At 51.6% G+C, this 19,154-nt stretch overlaps 1 protein-coding gene across 2 annotated transcripts in view; it reads left to right on the top strand.

Annotated features, from left to right (window-relative positions):
- The window catches only part of LOC101939443 (E3 ubiquitin-protein ligase TRIM39-like), a 36,824-nt gene that overhangs the window by 14,289 nt on the left and 3,381 nt on the right, over window positions 1–19,154 (top strand). For both annotated transcript variants that reach the window (XM_065565034.1, XM_065565033.1), the window contains 3 exons: window positions 3,791–4,021; window positions 4,543–4,565; window positions 4,665–4,768. In XM_065565034.1, the coding sequence (XP_065421106.1) occupies window positions 3,791–4,021; window positions 4,543–4,565; window positions 4,665–4,768 (358 nt within the window). The remainder of the gene's footprint in view (window positions 1–3,790; window positions 4,022–4,542; window positions 4,566–4,664; window positions 4,769–19,154) is intronic.

Here is a 19,154-nt window from a genome sequence, read left to right as displayed (position 1 = left end):
CTTGGGCTCAGGGGCATGCTCCGTTCCCCCAAACCTTACCTCCCTTTTCACGGATTGATTCACACACAAAAAAGTAAAACAGTATGCCTCAATCATGCAACAGATCAATTTGGCACATTAGCCAGGAGGAAGCAGACCGGGAGTGTTTTCCACCACAACCCCATCCCTCCCGTTTCGCAACCATCCTCCCAGAGGAAGCAGACCGGGAGTGTTTTCCACCACAACCCCATCCCTCCCGTTTCGCAACCATCCTCCCAGAGGAAGCAGACCGGGAGTGTTTTCCACCACAACCCCATCACTCCCGTTTCACAACCATCCCCCAGAGGAAGCAGACCGGGAGTGTTTTCCACCACAACCCCATCCCTCCCGTTTTGCAACCATCCCTGGACCAGTGACAGGTGCATGAGCAGCCCAGTCATTGGAATTAAGCAAGGAGAAGCCAGTGGAAAAAATGAAAAGGGGCCACTGTGGTCTCACCTTGGGCTCAGGGGCATGCTCCGTTCCCCCAAACCTTACCTCCCTTTTCACGGATTCACACACAAAAAAGTAAAACAGTATGCCTCAATCATGCAACAGATCAATTTGGCACATTAGCCAGGAGGAAGCAGACTGGGAGTGTTTTCCACCACAACCCCATCCCTCCCGTTTCGCAACCATCCTCCCAGAGGAAGCAGACCGGGAGTGTTTTCCACCACAACCCCATCCCTCCCGTTTCGCAACCATCCTCCCAGAGGAAGCAGACCGGGAGTGTTTTCCACCACAACCCCATCCCTCCCGTTTTGCAACCATCCCCCCCCCCCCCCCCCGGAAGCAGACCGGGAGCGTTTACCAAACTGCTACGCTGCGTGGCAGAAACCGCTCCCAGTAGCAAAACGGGAGGGGAGCATTTTGTGGGGCTACACCGGAACCTCCCCTGCGCCCGGATTATCGCCCTGCCCACTGCTCCACCCCCTCTGTCCTCCTCTCCCCGAGGCCACGCTCCGCTCCTGCTCTGCCCCATGGCCCGCTCCCACTCAGCCCCCTCCCCAGAGGCTCACTGTTCACTGTTGCAGTTCTCTCCTCTCCCCCACCCCCTCCCCCAAGGCCCCCTCACCTGCCGCTTGCTGCTTTCTGCCCCCTCCTGTCTTAAGGGCAAGTGACGGGGGGCAGAGAGGAGCAAGTGGCGGGGCCCCCCACACTGCTGATGGGCGGCAAGCGGCGGGTGCTTCGTTTTTCGGGGGAAGAGTGGGACAGAGGCTTCCTGGTGAAGCGCAGGCAGCACTCCAAAGGCGGCAGGTCTGCAGCCTGCCTCCAAAGGGAGGGGCCCTGCATGCTGTTTGGGGGGGCTCAGCCTCCCCTGGCCTATGGTACCTGCCATCCAGGGTGCTGGCAGCATCAGGCTGTTTCTCTGGGGCGGATCTCAGAGCAGCAGCTCCCGTAGGCAGAGGAGGAGGGGCAGTTCCTGGCCCTTGTACAGTGGTGCAGACCCACCCCTGAGATCTCTGATAGGGGCAAATTCTCAATATTGGGTGCAGTGTTTCCACTATTCTATGGCTCCTGTTTCCCTCCTGCAGATGGGGATGGTGTGTCGGCTGCTCCAGCCATCGGTTTTCAATGCCCTCCATGACAAAGCTCTGCAGTTTCTTTGCAGTGTGGAGGAAACAGATTGTTCCTTCTCGCTCTGCACCCACAATCCCTGCAGTGACTCTGCCCAGTGCCTGGGCCAGACACTGGAGCTGGGAGGACGATTTGCCCCCATGGGTGAGGTTCAGAGTCACTCAGCTGGCTGGGCTGGGGCCATGCTGGGAGCTGAGCTCTTCTGAGCATCAAACCCAGTTGTGGGTGTGGAGCTCTGTGGAAAATCTGCCCCCAGGCTGCATCTACATGGCCCCAACAGCCAGCTGCAGGCTAGTCACTGAGTAACACCCAGGGGTCTGGGTCGGCTTGTACAGCCCGTGCTGCTGCAGCTTCATACCTACCAGTACCCGAGCTAGCCAGATCAAAGCTAGTCTGGGTGTGTCTACACACGGTGCTGTCACACCTTCATTGCAGTGTGGACACCCCCTGAGTGAACAGAGCCAAGGGCAGGTCAGAGTAAAGCCAGGCAGCGCTCGGCCACTTCACAGCCTCTGTTGCCATCACGTGGCCGCTTCATCCCAGTCACCTGCTACTGTTACTGTGACTTTACCTGTGCTTGTCTGTAGCCAGGTGATGAACCCAGGGGACAAAATGTCTGTTCCGGTTCACCTGCCTTTTACAGTGAAATCCCTGCCGAGAGCATAGGGGGTGTGAGGAAGGTGCCAGCAGCAGGGATGAGAGGAGAAGTAGGTGTCCCACTATTCAGATAAAAATGGCCATTTACAAGAGCTAAATGTTCAGAGCTGGGGCCTCTGGTTCTGCATCTGAAGCCGTATTTAGAGCCCGGCGGAAGTGGCTGATTTCTAGAGGACAGAACCGCAGCAGCTCCCACTGCCCGCACCGGAAGCAGTTGGTGCTCAGTTCCCCAGACAATAGGGATTTAGGTGCATAACAATTAACAGCCAGATTCGAATGTGTCCGGCAAAGTGCCCAGCCGGCGCCATGGAGACGGCTGCACCTTGGGACAGTCACTGGTGTGGTTCTGAAACCATTGATTATTGCCCCGTGAGAGCGAGTTACGTCCTACATCACCAGAGGTCACGGCCCAATGATCAGAGTCACTCGGCAGAGTAACTGCAGCCCCAGCGACTGTGAGACGAGGCCCAGCAGGGGCGGCCAGTCACCCACTGAGAGGGGCTGTCATGGGCCTGAGCCAGGTGGGGGTATCCCTATGGGTGGGAGCAGGGCCGGGAGGTGACAGGCCCCATGAAGGATGCGCTGTCCGTGTCTGACGGGGGGAGATGTTAGGAGATATGATAACGCTGCGCCACTCGGGTTAGCCGGGGCAGAGGTAGGAGGTGGAAATTCCAGCACTCAAGCAGCTGCCTCTTCAGAAACGGAGCACAGCCCCTCCCCCACCACACAGGGGACTGGACAGACAGACAGGTTAGAGCCCTGCACAGGGAAGGGGGGGGGGTCAACGCAGGGCACAGACTGAGCTGAGCTGTAGGGGAGCTAGAGAGGCCAGTGCAGAGCAGCCAGCCCCTCCCCCAGCCAGGATCAGCACCGGCTCAGCATCGTTCCCATGGCTCCTTTCAGGGAGCAGGTGGGGACACAGCTGGCATCAGCCAACCCGCTGCTCTGTGAGCCTAGAGGGCTCCCTAAAGGCTGCGATCCCAGGGGCACTGGGCACATGGGCATGGGGCACTCAACCAGTCTGGGTGAGGCCAAGCCAGCCCTGACAATGCCCTGGGCGCCCAACACCCATGTGAGTCCCAGGCTGGCACCCAAAGGACTATTAGCACCAGCCCGAGGTCCTGAACTCTGCAGCCCTGGGAGCAGATTGTCAAAGAAGGAGCATCACCCACATCCTGCTGCGATAGCTCCCCTGGGTGTCTGAGTGCCCAGCACTGGGCACCCAAATCCCCCCAATGAATAGCCTGCACATCCCCCTGTAAATCTCTCCTGTTCCCTCGATTTCTCCCCACTCCACTGTGTCCATCCCATGCCACCTGCAATAACATACTGCGGCTTTACAAAGCACCCTGGACAACCCCACTGTGAAACTGGCCTTATTAACTCTGAACTAAAACAAACCCTTTATGGTACGTAAATATCCTTACAAACCTGATACTGATCTAATATCCCCTGCATCATGGTCAGAGGCCCAGTCTCTCTAACTCAACATCCGCCTCACGTTTTCTCCGTGCCTTTCCTATTTTTCTATCTCAAGGGGAAAGTGAAGAATAAGAGAGAGATGATTGCAGGTGAATTTAACAAATTGCACACACTGCTGAGAGAGGAGGAGCAGCTGCTTCTGCAGAGCCTGGAGGAGGAGGAGAGGGAGACTCTGCAGAGACTTCAGGAAAATGTCACTAAACTCTCCCAGCAAAGCTCCTCTCTGCAGCAGCTGATCACAGAGATAGAGGAGAAGTGTCAGCAACCAGTTGTCGAGCTGCTAAAGGTGAGACGGCATCAAAATTCTCCCCCCATCCAGAATTATAGCTCAGATCCCTGGGTCTGGATCCCAACAATAAGAGTAAATGTGTTCTGTGGTTACAGACAAACAGAACATCCGGCTAAGGGCTCCATCAGTTCCAAAATATCGCAGTTCACGTCCGAGGGGAATTCTCCTCATGGAGACCCAGTGAGGCCGTGGGAGAGTAAATGGATGATACAAAAATGATACTGAGCTAAACTCATCCCTGCTCTGACCCCAGAACATTGGACCCAACACAGTCGATAAACACAGATACTGATGGGTTGGGTCCCTAGAGGGGAGAACCCTTTAGCTAAATTCCTGTCTCACCTACATAAATGAAACAAGTGTTAATGCAAAACGGTGGATTAGATTTTACCACAAAACAGTGAAGCCTGGGAGGGTTGATCTATTTTCTAGATGAAAGTTTGATGCCCAGAGCGAGACTCCCTCAGTTTCATGCACATTGTGTTAATACAGAACATTGATTCTCTTTTTCCTTTCAGGATGTGAAAAGCACATTGAGCAGGTGTGTTTCCCACTTTCATTGCTCTTATATTCCTGGTGGTGGTTCTGGGATGACGTGTGTACAGAGCAGCTGAGTGATGATGGGACATTTTCTTCATAGGAGTGAGAAAGTGAAACTCCAGGAACCAGAAGCTGTTTCTACTGACCTGAAGAACTTGAATAAAATTACCCTTGACATGAGGGAAGCGCTGAAGAGATTCATAGGTGAGTGGAGTCTACTGGGACATTCAGCTGTATTGTGCCTGGGGAGCTGGACAGAGCCTGGGACCCCAGGACTCGCATGGATGCAGCTGACATGCTTGGAGCTGTGTGATAGCTGGAGGCTGGGCAGTTTGCCTGCTACTTACAGCCACCTGCTGGTACTTGCCCAGGTGTCTGACCAGGCCCCATCACTCTGACATCCGGATCCCTCCATGGCTGAGTTAATGGGTGTCCCTGAGCCAGGTGCTGTGAGGCCTGGACTGGGCCCATTGTGCTGGGTGCTGCACAGACTGGTAACAGATGATGTGTCTGTGCCTCTCTCCTCTTGGGACACGTGAGGGCTGCGTTGTGTGGCCACTGCTCAGCACTGCCCCAGCCCCCACTAGCCAAGGCTGCCGAACTTTCTGAGCTGGAGGAGGGGCTGGTCTGGCTGCTTCAGTGTGACCTGGGCCGTGAGTTACTGGGTAACAAGCTGAATCCTACGGGCCCCTCGTCTGCTCTGAGTGCAGCCCAGTGTGAGGTTGGGTCTGTGGTTTGCTGCTCGGTTAGTGAGACTTACTCACGAGAGTGTGACCCTGTCACAATGTCTGAGCATTGTTACCAGCTCTGCCTGTTACTTTGGGGTACACTCATTTATTAGGGTTACTCTTCTGGGGGCAAGGGGTTCTGTACTTCTATCAATGTGCCACTTGTGTTCTCATACAGAGCTCTACTTCTCCCTTCTTCAAGTTCCCTCCCAATGGAGCTATCTTGCATGACCTACGTTCCCCAGGGTTCGGTTCCTCCAGCCTCAGAATCAGATGAAAACATACATACAGACACACACACACGCGTGTCTGAGAGGACCAGGTTAATCAGCACTCCCAAGCTGACCCCTTATATGTCCCTGGCCTCAGCAGACTGGGTCGAGCAGCACCTCCAAGCTGCCGCCTTCATATGTCCCAGCTTCAGCACTATCCCCACTTTCACATTTACAATTGTTCTGGTAGTAACCCACTTGATGAGCAAACTCCACCGGATTTTTAGGTGCTGCAGGGATCTTTTAGCTTAGGTACAAGGAGCGTTGCTGCAGAGCGAATAAGGAAGCCAAAAAACACCCACGAGAGAGAGAGAGAGAGAAAGAGAGAAGCAACCAGCTTAATCCTGAAAGTTATTTATTGCCAGATAATAACCATAGGGGAGCCAAACAAACAAAACAGTTATAATATTAAATCTAGCTTAAACTTGATTATAAAAGTCAGGTTTACAAAACTATAACTGATCACACAAGTCAGGGTCAGAAGGCTATACCTAGAGAGAGAGAGAGAGAGAAGCTTGAATCGATGGGGGGGTCCCAGGTGCTGGTGGTAGCTGGGGGTCTGGAGTGCTGGAGACAGGCAGAGCCCCCAACACGATCAGTCAGGAGAAGATGAAGTCCCAGTGGAACTGATGCAGATTTTGAATCCAGGCATCAGAGCACTTACTTGAGCATGGATAGGGAAGGGTTTTCATAGGGAAACAACAATGGTTCCAGGGAGAACACTAGATTTGTTTATGTGTAAACTGATGGCTCAAGGGAGTATACCAAATTGGTTTTGTTCAGGCTAGACAATGGGAGCTGATCATTCCTTACTATGGGCGGTGTTCCTTTGAGGGAGCTCACAATGCAATTGGGGAGCTTCACTATTTTGGATACCAATAAATGATTAATTACTAGAATTGGTCTGATAATCACTGAGCTGGGTGTGTGCAGGTGTGGGTTTATTAACATCTGGAGCAGAGACCCCCCCATCATGCATTGCTTCCCTGCTTTTCTGGTCCCAGAGTTCTGTGCGGTTCTTGCCTTGGAATCTCTGTTCTCCAGTCTGTATGCTAATGGAGATGCCTCCTTGTCCCATCTTCAATGCAAATGAGGCTAGGGGAGTTGCCTTAATGCTGTCGTCCTTATCCCAGGGGTTTAGGTGTGCCTCCCACTGGCTTTTCATTGCTTTTTGTAGGTCTTTCTTCTGATTGGTTTTGTTTCAAGCAGAGTCTGGGGGGGGGAAGGTCTTTTGTGAGTCAGACAGGCTGGGTACTCTATCTGGTTCCCCAAGAACACAGAGCTACTAGGTAACAATTGGAAAACCAAAATCTATCATAATCCGGCTTTTCCATGTTTCTGATTTTCACCAAAATCAACAGGGTTCTGCACGGGACTGGGATCAGCGGCGGGGGGAGGAGTTTGGAAGGACTAGGGATGATTGACCTGGCTAGGGCGATGGCTGGAGGGGGATGAGGGGCACCCTGTCCCTAAACCCTAATCCTAACCCTGAGGTCACCGCCTCACCCTGTAGCCTGAGATTTTAGTGGAAATGAGGCTTTTACAGGTTTCCATTTTTCACCAAAATCCGGAAGGTTCTGCCCACTGATGCTTAAAACATGCCCTGAAACGGAGCTGATGGGACCTGGTTTTCAAAAGTTATCACATTGCAGACAGACAGACAGATAGAAATGACATTGAGTTGGGTGTGGGGCCTCACTTCCCTCAGCCAATAATAATCATTGATTTTCATAAAAACTTTAACCTCAAAGTAGTTGTTTTCTTTGGGAATAATTATCTAAACAGGTAGTGTATGTTCACTAGGGCCCCAATTCAGCAGGGTAGTTAAGCACATGTTGCACTTTAAGCCTATGAGTCAATCCATCCCTGTTCAGCGTGTGCTTAAGGGTTTCACTGGATCAGGCTCTAAAACAGAAGCAGTAGCTGCTTCAGAAGGTGTGAGAAACCCCCTAGTGGCTGATGACAGACTAACCTGCCCCCAGGAAAAGTTTCCTCCTGACCCCCATCAGTTAGCAATTGGCTTGTGCCCTGAAGCAGGAGGGGGTTTCTCTGCCCTCCTGAACGCTTGTGTTTTTTGTGAACTGTGATAAGTCTGGAGATTCACATTCCCATATCACTGCCTGGGCCTTTTTGAATCCTTTGTCCATTTGGGGTTTATTCTTTGCTTGTCTGTTTTGTTTTAGTCCTACCCAGTATAAATCTGTATGTTCTCATTGTCAATCTAAATGTCCTTTTGTATTACTCCTGCTAAACTCCTGGCCTCAATGCTATCTTGTGGCAAGTTGTTCCACAGGCTAAATATGCATTCTATACAACTGTATTTCATAGAATGATACAATCATAGGACTGGAAGGGACCTTGAGAGGCCATTTCCTCTTACAGTTTGAAATTTGCCGCTTTTCAGTTTATTTGAGTATCCTCTTGTTCTTGTATTCGGAGAGAACGTAGGTCTGAGCACCCAATTTCTCTCTCTCACTGACTGCTTTGTATTTCTCTGTCATGTCTCCTATCGAAATTAAAATGTGCCACCTTTTTAAATCACTCCTTATATGGATGTGCCTTCAGGGCTCTAATCATTATTGCTGTCGATCTCTGTAATGCACTTTCTGAGATGGGGTGACCAGTGCTGCGCACAGTGCCCAGGTGAGGCACTAGATAAGTACATTTTTCTATCCTGTTCTTTCTGCATCCGAACTCTTCATTCTTTAACCCATTGCTGCACATTGAGCAGAGATCTTCACGGAGCTGTGTCCAGTGATCCCTGGGTCTCTTTCCTGAGTAGTTACAGTTACAATTTAGAACCGTATTAACTGTCTGAATAGCTGTAATTATTCCTTGCAATGTGCCTGACCTTACTTTGATCAATACTGAATTTCATCAGCCCTCATGTTGCCCAAGCTTGGTCCCTCTGAAATAACTCAAAATTTCTCTGGCCTTGTCTAACCTAAATAGTTCTATGACATCTACAAATTTCACCACCTCTCGGCTTATCTCTTTTTCCAAGTCACTGATAACTATACTGAACACCAATCCTAATCAAAAACCCAACTTTGAGGCATCCCACTGACCATAGGAACATAAGAACATAAGAACGGCCGTACTGGGTCAGACCAAAGGTCCATCCAATCCAGTATCCTGTCTACCGACACTGGCCAATGCCAGGTGCCCCAGAGTGAAAGAACCTAACAGGGTAATGATCAAGTGATCTCTCTTCTGCCCTCCATCACCTCCCTCTGACAAACAGAGGATAGGGACACCATTCCTTACCCAACCTGGCTAATAGCCATTAATGGACTTAACCTCCATGAAGTTATCCAGTTCTGTTTTAAACCCTGTTATAGTCCTAGCCTTCACAACCTCCTCAGGTAAGGAGTTCCACAGGTTGACTGTGTGCTGTGTGAAGAAGAACTTCCTTTTATTTGTTTTAAACCTGCTGCCCATTAATTTTCTTTGGTGGCTGCTAGTTCTTATATTATGGGAACGAGTAAATAACTTTTCCTTATTCACTTTCTCTACAACACTCATGATTTTATATACCTCTATCATATCCCCCCTTAGTCTCCTCTTTTCCAAGCTGAAAAGTCCTAGCCTCTTTAATTTCTTCTCATATGGGACCCATTCCAAACCTCTAATCATTTTAGTTGCCCTTCTCTGAACCTTTTCTAATGCCAGTATACCTTTTCTGTATGCAGTATTCAAGATGTGGGCATACCATGGATTTATATAAGGGCAACAAGATATTCTCTGTCTTATTCTCTATCCCTTTTTTAATGATTCCTAACATCCTGTTTGCTTTTTTGACTGCCACTGCACACTGGCGTGGATGTCTTTAGAGAACTATCCGCAATGACTCCCAAGATCATTTTCCTGATTAGTTGTAGCTAAATTAGCCCCTATCATATTGTATGTATAGTTGGGGTTATTTTTTCCAATGTGCATTACTTTACATTTATCCACATTAATTTCATTTGCCATTTTGTTGCCCAATCACTTAGTTTTGTGAAATCTTTTTGAAGTTCTTCAGAGTCTTCTTTGGTCTTAACTACCTTGAGCAGTTTAGTATCATCTGCAAACTTTGCCACCTCACTGTTTACCCCTTTCTCCAGATCGTTTATGAATAAGTTGAATAGGATTGGTCCTAGGACTGAACCTTGAGGAACACCACTAGTTAGCCCTCCATTCTGAACATTTACCATTTATTCCTACCCTTTGTTCCCTGTCTTTTAACCAGTTCTCAATTCATGAAAGGATCTTCCCTCTTATCCCATGACAGCTTAATTTATGTAAGAGCCTTTCGTGAGGGACCTTGTCAAAGGCTTTCTGGAAATCTAAGTACACTATATCCACTGGATCCCCCTTGTTCACATGCTTGTTGACCCCTTCAAAGAACTCTAATAGATTAGTAAGACATGATTTCCCTTTACAGAAACCATGTTGACTGTTGCCCAACAATTTATGTTCTTCTATGTGTCTGACAATTTTATTCTTTACTATAGTTTCAACTAATTTGCCCAGTACTGACGTTAGACTTACCGGTCTGTAATTGTTGGGATCACCTCTAGAGCCCTTTTTAAATATTGGCGTTACATTAGCTATCTTCCAGTCATTGAGTACAGAAGCTGATTTAAAGGACAGGTTACAAACCATAGTTAATAGATCCGCAATTTCACATTTGAGTTTCTTTCATAACTCTTGGGTGAATGCCGTCCGGTCCTGGTGACTTGTTACTGTTAAGTTTATCAATTAATTCCAAAACCTCCTCTAGTGACACTTCAATCTGTGACAATTCCTCAGATTTGTCACCTACAAAAGATGATTCACGTTTGGGAGTCTCCCTAACGTCCTCAGCCGTTAAGACTGCAGCAAAGAACTCCTTTAGTTTCTCCGCAATTACTTTATCATCTTTAAGTGCTCCTTTTGTATCTCGATTGTCCAGGGGCCCCACTGGTTGTTTAGCAGGCTTCCTGCTTCTGATGTACTTAAAAAACATTTTGTTATTACCTTTTGAGTTTTTGGCTAGCCGTTCTTCAAACTCCTTTTTGGATTTTCTTATTACATTTTTACATTTAATTTGGCAGTGTTTATGCTCCTTTCTATTTACCTCACTAAGATTTGACTTCCACTTTTTAAAAGATGCCTTTCTATCTCTCACTGCTTCTTTTACATGGTTGTTAAGCCATGGTGGCTCTTTTTTTAGTTCTTTTACTGTGTTTTTTAATTTGGGGTAGACATTTAAATTGGGCCTCTCTTATGGTGTCTTTGAAAAGTGTCCATGCAGCTTGCAGGGATTTCACTCTCGTCACTGTACCTTTTAATTTCTGTTTAACTAACCCCCTCATTTTTGCATAGTTCCCCTTTAACACGAGCCACACACAGCTGGGAAGGACAGGGGTGCCCAGGACAGTTACACAAATACCATTAGGGTTCCTGTTAGGGTTGCCACCTCTGCTCCACGTACACCACCTATCCCCTAACCCAGAGCACTGTCCCCGTCTCACCCCTGGGAGAGGGCACCAGCTCCTGCAGCCTCCTGTTCATTTGGCTGCCCCAGGCACCAACCTCACCAAGTAGGACATGGCACTAAATCTACCCCGCTGCCCCCGGCGGTGACCCCCACAGCCAGTACCTGCGTGGTGGTGAATGGGCCCTGCTGGCCCCGATTTCCCCATCTCACTCACTGCTCCCAAGCTACCCTGTCCCCAGGGCTCCCAGACACTCTGGGCCCAGAGCTCCCTCTCTGCAGGCACCGACATCCTGCAGCTCCCTTGTTACAGCCACTGACACACCCGGGACTTGTAATGTCCTGGGCAGATTCACAGATTTCCCAGGACAGCGACCTGAACAAAGGGATGATCCTGGGAAACCTGGATAGGTGCCAACCCTAGGTCCTGTCCACACAGCACAGTAACATCCAGCTGAGCCGGGTATAGGCAGCCAGACACATGCCAGCCCAGGCCACTGGCAGGGACGCTAAGCTGCCAGGGTCACTAACTGTGTTAACTCCCCCACGTGCCACACACCATGCTTAGAGCCCCCAGGGCCCTGAGCCCAGCCCCAGAACAGCAGTCACCTAGACTCATGGCAATGTAGGGCTGGAAGGGACCTCAAGAGGTTGCCTACTCCAGACCCCGCACTGGGGCAGGGCCTAGACCATCCCTGGCAGGGGTTTGTCCAGTTCTTACAAACCTCCAGAGGTGGGGATCTCACAGCCTCCCTCGGAGCCGGGTCCAGAGCTTCACTGTGCTGAGAGTTACAAAGTGTTTTCTCATCTCCAGCCTCAGTCTCCCTTGCTGCAGATTGCATCCATTGCTCCTTGGACAGGCCCTCGCCCGGCCCGCTGGGGCCACTGGGGGTGTCAGCAAGTGTGAGCATCGCTGGTATCACACTGGGGGGGGAAGGGGAACCAGCTGGCTCAGGGGGGCTGAGAGAGCAGCTGGGGCCTTTCACTCCCCAGTCACCGATCTCAGCCCAGGCTCAGAGTCCAGTTCCCAGCGGACAGGAGCTCACATTTTAACTCACCTTAATGGCAGCCTCACCGGCCACCTCCGCAGGGGGGCCAAGGCCTGAACGGGCCCCAGGGACGGTTCCTCCCCAGGGAGAGGTTCCAGCAGGTGTCAGGGCTGAGACACGTTGGCAGGATAGTGGGGGGCTCACACGGCTGCTGTGACATCCTCGTACCCTCGATACACAGAGTTCCAGCAGCCGGGGTGTAAACCCCACTCGTACCCCTAGCACTGAACTCACTGACACTGCCCCAAGCCCCCTCTCCTCCTGGGGTGGGAGTGGGTGAGTAAGGGGCACTGGAAGAGGGGGGCCAGGGGCCATAGCCAATCACTTTTACCAATGGGAGGGCTATTCCCTCCCACTTTTTACCAGCTGTAAGGGTGAGCGACGGGGGGAAGGGGGCCAAGAGGAGCGATTAGGGGGTCTGGGTGTTGGGGGGAAGAGGTGGTGTGAAGGCAGGGGCTTGGGAAGAAGGAGCCGTGTGAGGGTGGGGGTTCGGGGAGAAGGGGCGATGCGGGGGCAGGAGCTTGGGGAGAAGGGCTGGCATGACTGGGTGACCCCTCTACTTTTAGAGAGCTTCCATCACTCCTGGGGAGAGGACCATCCCAGATCCTGATCCACGGGCACATCTGTGTATTTGCCGGGTGCGCAGAGCTCTCTGGGTGGAGACACTTTCACGCTCACCCAGGAATCGGTGCTGGGAGGCCACACTGCCCAGGAGGCTGAGGGCTCTCACTCCCCTGCCCTGGGAGTGAAGGGAGAGGCCCTAGGGCTGCTGTTCCCTGACCCAGGAAGGGGGTGAAGGGGACGTGAACACAGACAATGTCCCCACTTGCACTGTGAGGGGCAGACTTGGCTCCACCTTGTGCTTCGTTCGGAGCCTGAGCTCCAGCCAGAGCCTGAACGTTTAGGCGGCTATTTTTAATTCCAAAGAGGGAGCCCCGCAAGCCTGAATCTGTCCAGCCCGTTCCAAGACTCGCTGCTGCAGGCTGTGTAGATGAACCCAAAGTGTCTCTAGAGTCTGGGTGTGAAAGTTCCCAGTGTGTCTGACCCAGGGCTGGTTAATGAGAGCGAGGGGGCTAGCTGGCGCAGTTGTTAGATGGAGACACCTGGGCCCAGTTCTGAGACTCGCTTCCGTGGGCTATGTAGATGAATCCTAAGGGTATGTCTACACTACGGGATTAATCCGAATTTAGATAATTCGGATTTGAAAAACAGGTTGTATAAAGTCGAAATGGATGCGGCCACACTAAGCACATTACTTCGGTGGTGTGCGTCCAAGTACCGGGGCTAGCGTCGATTTCTGCACCGTTGCACTGTGGGTAGCAATTCCATAGCTATCCCATAGTTCCCGCAGTCTCCCGCGCCCATTGGGATTGTGGGTTAAGATCCCAGTGCCTGATGGGACAAAAAACATCGTCGCAGGTGGTTCTGGGTACAGCCTCACCTCCTCCCTCCCTCCCTCCCTGCATGAAAGCAACGGACGGCAGACAACCATTTTCGCGCCTTTTTTCCTGGGTGGGTGAACACTGCAGACTCCATACCATGGCAAGCATGGAGCCCGCTGACCTCAAGACAGCAGTCATGAATATTGTAAACACCTCGCGCGTTCTCGTGGAGTTTATGCTCAGCCAGGACCAGAGAAACGAGGCGAGGAGGCAGCGGCGGCGGCAGCGCAGCGACAAGCATGATGAGGACATGGACACAGACACGGATACAGAATTCAGTGAAACCACAGGCCCCGGTGCTTTGGAGATCATGTTGTTAATGGGGCAGATTCTATCCATGGAACGCCGATTCTGGGCAAGGGAAACAAGCACAGACTGGTGGGACCGCATAGTGTTGCAGGTCTGGGACGATTCCCAGTGGCTGCGGAACTTTCGCATGCGTAAGGGCACTTTCATGGAACTTTGTGACTTGCTGTCCTCTGCCCTGAAACGCCAGAATACCAAGATGAGAGCAGCCCTCACAGTTGAGAAGCGCGTGGCGATCGCCCTGTGGAAGCTTGCAACGCCAGACAGCTACCGGTCAGTCGGGAATCAATTTGGAGTGGGCAAATCTACTGTGGGGGCTGCTGTGATGCAAGTAGCCAAAGCAATCACTCAGGTGCTGCTACGAAAGTTTGTGACTCTGGGAAATGTGCAGGCTATAGTGGATGGTTTTGCTGCAATGGGATTCCCTAACTGTGGTGGGGCGATAGACGGAACCCATATCCCTATCTTGTCACCGGAGCACCAAGCCACCGAGTACATAAACCGCAAGGGGTACTTTTCAATGGTGCTGCAAGCACTTGTGGATCACAAGGGACGTTTCACCAACATCAACGCGGGCTGGGCGGGAAGGGTTCATGACGCTCGCGTCTTCAGGAACACTACTCTGTTTAAAGGGCTGCAGCAAGGGACTTACTTTCCGGACCAGAAAATAACCGTTGGGGATGTTGAAATGCCCATAGTTATTCTTGGGGACCCAGCCTACCCCTTAATGCCATGGCTTATGAAGCCGTACACAGGCAGCCTGGACAGGAGTCAGGAGCTGTTTAACTACAGGCTAAGCAAGTGCAGAATGGTGGTAGAATGTGCATTTGGCCGTTTAAAAGGTCGCTGGCGTTCATTATTGACTCGCTCTGACCTCAGCCAAAGAAATCTCCCCATTGTTATTTCTGCTTGCTGTGTGCTCCACAATCTCTGTGAAAGTAAGGGGGAGACCTTTATGGCGGGGTGGGAGGCTGAGGCAAATCGCCTGGCTGCTGATTACGCGCAGCCAGACACCAGGGCGATTAGAAGATCACACCATGAAGCGCTGTGCATCAGAGAAGCTTTGAAAACCAGTTTCATGGCTGGCCAGGCTACCGTGTGAAATATCTGTTTGTTTCTCCTTCATGAAAACCCTCCCCCTTTACTGACTGATTTTCTGTAAGGAACCCACCCTGCCCCTTCCCCCAGCTTTCTTTCAAACCAAATAAAGTCACTATCATTTAAAAATCATTTATTCTTTATTAATAGATTAGAAAAAGAGGGAGGGAACCCGGGTGGTATTTGGGAGGAGGATTGCTGGGAAGGAAAAAGCCACAAAGAAAAGGTTAAAAAAATGACAGCCTTTTGCTTGGGCTGTCTACTGGGGTGGAATGGTAAGGTGTACGGAGCCTCCCCCCCCCCCGCGTTCTTACACGTCTGGGTGAGGAGGATACGGAACATGGGGAGGGGGGAGGGTGGAACAGGGGCTGAAGCGGCAGTCTGTTTTCCAGCAGCCGTTCCTGAACCTCCACCAGACGCCGGAGCAGCCCCAGCGTTGCATCCTTCATCCTCTGGTCTTCCTGCCGCCACCTCTCATCTCGAGCGTCCCTCCTCTCCTCACGTTGGTCCCTCCTGTCCTCACGTTCACTGACTTCTTTCCTATATTTTGAAACTGTTTCCTTCCACTCATTCACATGAGCTCTGTCACTGCGGCTGGATTCCATAATTTCAGAAAACATGTCCTCTCGCGTTCTCTTCTTACGACGCCTTATCTGTGATAACCTTCGGGATGGAGGAGGGAGGCTTGAGGAATTTGCAGCCGCTGTAGGGAGGGGAAAAAAGAGAGAATTGTTTTAAAAGCTACATTTTGCAGAACAATGCTTATACTTTTTCACGGTGACCAACACTGTTCACATTACATAGCACATGTGATTTCTGTGCAAGGTCGCATTTTGCCTCTTAATGCTGAGTGCCTGTGGCTTTGCTGCTAGAGATCACAGGTCTGGGCAACAGAATTCGGCTTGCATGCGGCCATGGTAAGCTTCTACTCCCTCCTTTCCCACATACCAAGCATAGCTTGTAGAGTGCTGCAGAATTGGGAAATGAAGTGGCAGCACTCCACACGAGCTGTGTCCAATCTCAGCCAGTTGGGGGGGGGGGCAGTGTGGGGGGGCTTGTCTGGGCCCCTTCAGGCAAGTAGAGTGCTGCGGTTTTTCTGTTAACATTCAGCAGCACCAGAAAACAAACTAACCACCCCCGCCTCGCCATGAATTCTCTGGGATGATCGCTGTACCCCTCCCCCCCACCGCGTGGCTGGTATCAGGGAAGATCCCTGCAGGCACCAAACTAACCCTCCCCCCCCCCGCCGCCGGCCCCCTCCCGCCATGAATTCTCTGGGATGATCACGGTACCCCTCCCCCCACCGCGTGGCTGGTAACAGGGAAGATCCCTGCTAGCCAAACGCGAAAAACTCAGGGCCAATTTCCCATCTGCGCTTGGCTAACTGCAGGGAAGGATTTATTTTCCGCCACAGGCAAACATCCCAGTAGGAACGGCCACCTCTGTCCCCTTAATTAAGTTCCCGTATTTCAACCAGGTTACCAGGAGCGATATCACTCTCCTGAGGATTACACAACAAGATGTTGCTTGAATGCCAGCAAACACCGGGACCATACGCTGCCAGGCTTTGTCAGGGAATGATACCAGATTACTTGCTGCAAGCATGGCGTGGTCAAGTGTCCTACAATGGAGGAGGGAATAAAGATGCACTGCCCAGAAACCTTCTGGCAAGGCTTTCGGAGTACCTCCAGGAGAGCTTCATGGAGATGTCCCTGGAGGATTTCCGCTCCATCCCCATACATGTTAACAGACTTTTCCAGTAGCTACAGACTTTTCCAGTAGCTGAACTGACCGCGAATGCAAAGTCAGGCAAAGTAATCATTAAAAACCGTTTGCTTTTAAAACAAGTTTTATATTTTAAAAGGTAAACTCACCTGAGGTCCCTTCCATGGGGTCAGAGTCTTGGGTACTGGCTTGGGAGGGTACTTCAGTCAGGGTGAGAAAAAGATCCTGGCTGTTGGGGAGAATGGAGTGCTGTGTGCTCTCTGCAAGCTCATCCTCATCCTCCTCTCCCCCATCGGCAGAATCCTCAGGCGTCGCTGATGAGACTATCCCCGACCCAGAATCCACGAACACAGGTGGGGTAGTGGTGGCAGCCCCCCCTAGAATTGCATGCAGCTCGGCGTAGAAGCGGCATGTCCGCGGCTCTGACCCGGAGCGACCGTTTGCCTCCTTTGTTTTTTGATAGGCTTGTCTGAGCTCCTTGACTTTCACGCGGCACTGATCTGAGTCCCTATTGTGGCCTCTCTCCATCATGCCCTTGGAGATTTTTTCAAAAGTTTTTGCATTTCGTCTTTTAGAACGAAGTTCTGCTAGCACTGAATCCTTTCCCCATACAGCGATCAGATCCAATACCTCCCTCACGGTCCATGCTGGTGCTCTTTTTCGATTATCAGCCTGCATGGTTACCTGTGCTGATGAGCTATCTGTGGTCACCTGTGCTCTCCACGCTGGGCAAACAGGAAATGGAATTCAAATGTTCGCGGGGCTTTTCCTGTCTACCTGGCCAGTGCATCCGAGTTCAGATTGCTGTCCAGAGCGGTCACAATGATGCACTGTGGGATAGCTCCCGGAGGCCAATACCATCGAATTGCGGCCACACTAACCCTAATTCGAATTGCTAAAATCGATTTTGGCACTACTCCGCTCGTCGGGGTGAAGTACAGAAATCGATTTAAAGGGCCCTTTACATCAAAATAAATAGCGTCGTTGTGTGGACGGTTGCAGGGTTAATTCGAATTAAAGCTGATAAATCCGAATTAAAGTCGTAGTGTAGACCAGGCCTAAGTGTCTCCAGAATCTTGCTGTGAAAGTTCCCAGTGTGTGTGTGTGACCCAAAGCGAAGGGGGTGGCTGGCGCAGTCGTTAGATGGAGACACCTGAGCCCTAGGGCTCTGAGATGGTCTCTGTGATCATTATCCGCTCTGGGAGATGCCCAGGTGCAGCTGCAGAGGGTCTGTGCCACTTGCAACATCCATAGGACAAATGGCTCTGGGCAGAGAGTTCAGGCTGGAGCCGAGTCTCCATTTTGAGTCTGATTTGTGGGGGTGAGATCAGGGGCCCAGGGGGCATTTGTCTGCAAAGGGAAAATTAAACAGCAGCTCTGGAGTGTTTCATAACTGATGTCCTGAACCTGGCCTGCCTGTAACTGTGCGTTTCTGGGGATGTTGACAGTCACTCACTGCAAGTCACTGGGATTGGGGCTCCTAAGTTGCTCAGACAGGTTTGCAGTGGAGCTGGGTGAAATGTTTTGGACAAATAGTTTATTTGCTGCAAAATTATATTTCGGGTCAACAGAAACTATTCGGGAATCCATGTCGAGTTTGCTGTTGAGTTTCAATTAAGAGAAAAAGGTGCTGCTGCTTCCCCTCTAGCCTTTAGCCCAGCGGCTGGGCCCTCAGCTGGGAGCCCCTGGTTCAATCCCCCCATGTGATGCCATGAGGGCTCAAAGCGCTGGGATCCGAGTGACATCCCCCTGTGTCTAAACACTGCTATGGGCACTGGGTCAGAGCTTGGGAGTGAGAATGATTCTGCAGCCCAGTGGGTCGGGCCCCCACCGGGGAGCCCAGAGTCCAGCTCCCCTGCTCCAGTGACCCTGTAATGATTGATCTATGACCCCAGTGATGGGAGGGGTTACGGCCCCTGGCACAGCAGTGTCTCAGGCCGTGTCTGCCGGGGTTTCCTTGCACCGATGTAGCTGCACTGGTGCAAACCCCTAGTGCAGACGTGCTGTGCGGGTGTGAACTGGGACTGGCACCTGGTGCAGCTTCTCCCAGATGGAGGGGGCAGGAAGTGGGGAAATGCCCCCTCCCCACTGCCCTGGCCTCATTAGTAACAGCCTATTAGTGCGCATTTATATCCCCCAGAATCTTCCACTGTACTGCCCCCCAAGTGAGCCCAACCCAGACCACTGCTCCCATGGGGGTGGGGCTGGGCCCGGCGAGGGGAGGGGCTGGCTGTGGGGTTTTCCTGGCTGGAAGGTGGTGCACATGGGGCCCGCCAGCATGGAGAGTCCCAGCTGCTCCCCCTGGGGCAGGGCTGCACCCCCAGTGTGTGTGGGAACAGCACCAACCTGCTCTGAGCCAGAAACCAACCACACGTGGCCCGAAAGCAACAGAGATTCCCAGAGGCCTGCCTCTCCCTCACCCCTCTTTGGCTCTTGCCCCTCCCTTATCCTTCCCTCACCCCTGAGAGGGACCCTGCATCTATTCTGACCCCTCACCAACATCCCTCCC

The sequence above is a fragment of the Chrysemys picta genome, chromosome 12 (genome assembly GCF_011386835.1).
Source record: "Chrysemys picta bellii isolate R12L10 chromosome 12, ASM1138683v2, whole genome shotgun sequence".
Classification (NCBI taxonomy): domain Eukaryota; kingdom Metazoa; phylum Chordata; order Testudines; family Emydidae; genus Chrysemys; species Chrysemys picta.
The sequence above is the reverse complement of the archived record's forward strand: the minus strand, read 5'-3'. Positions and strand labels throughout refer to the sequence as shown.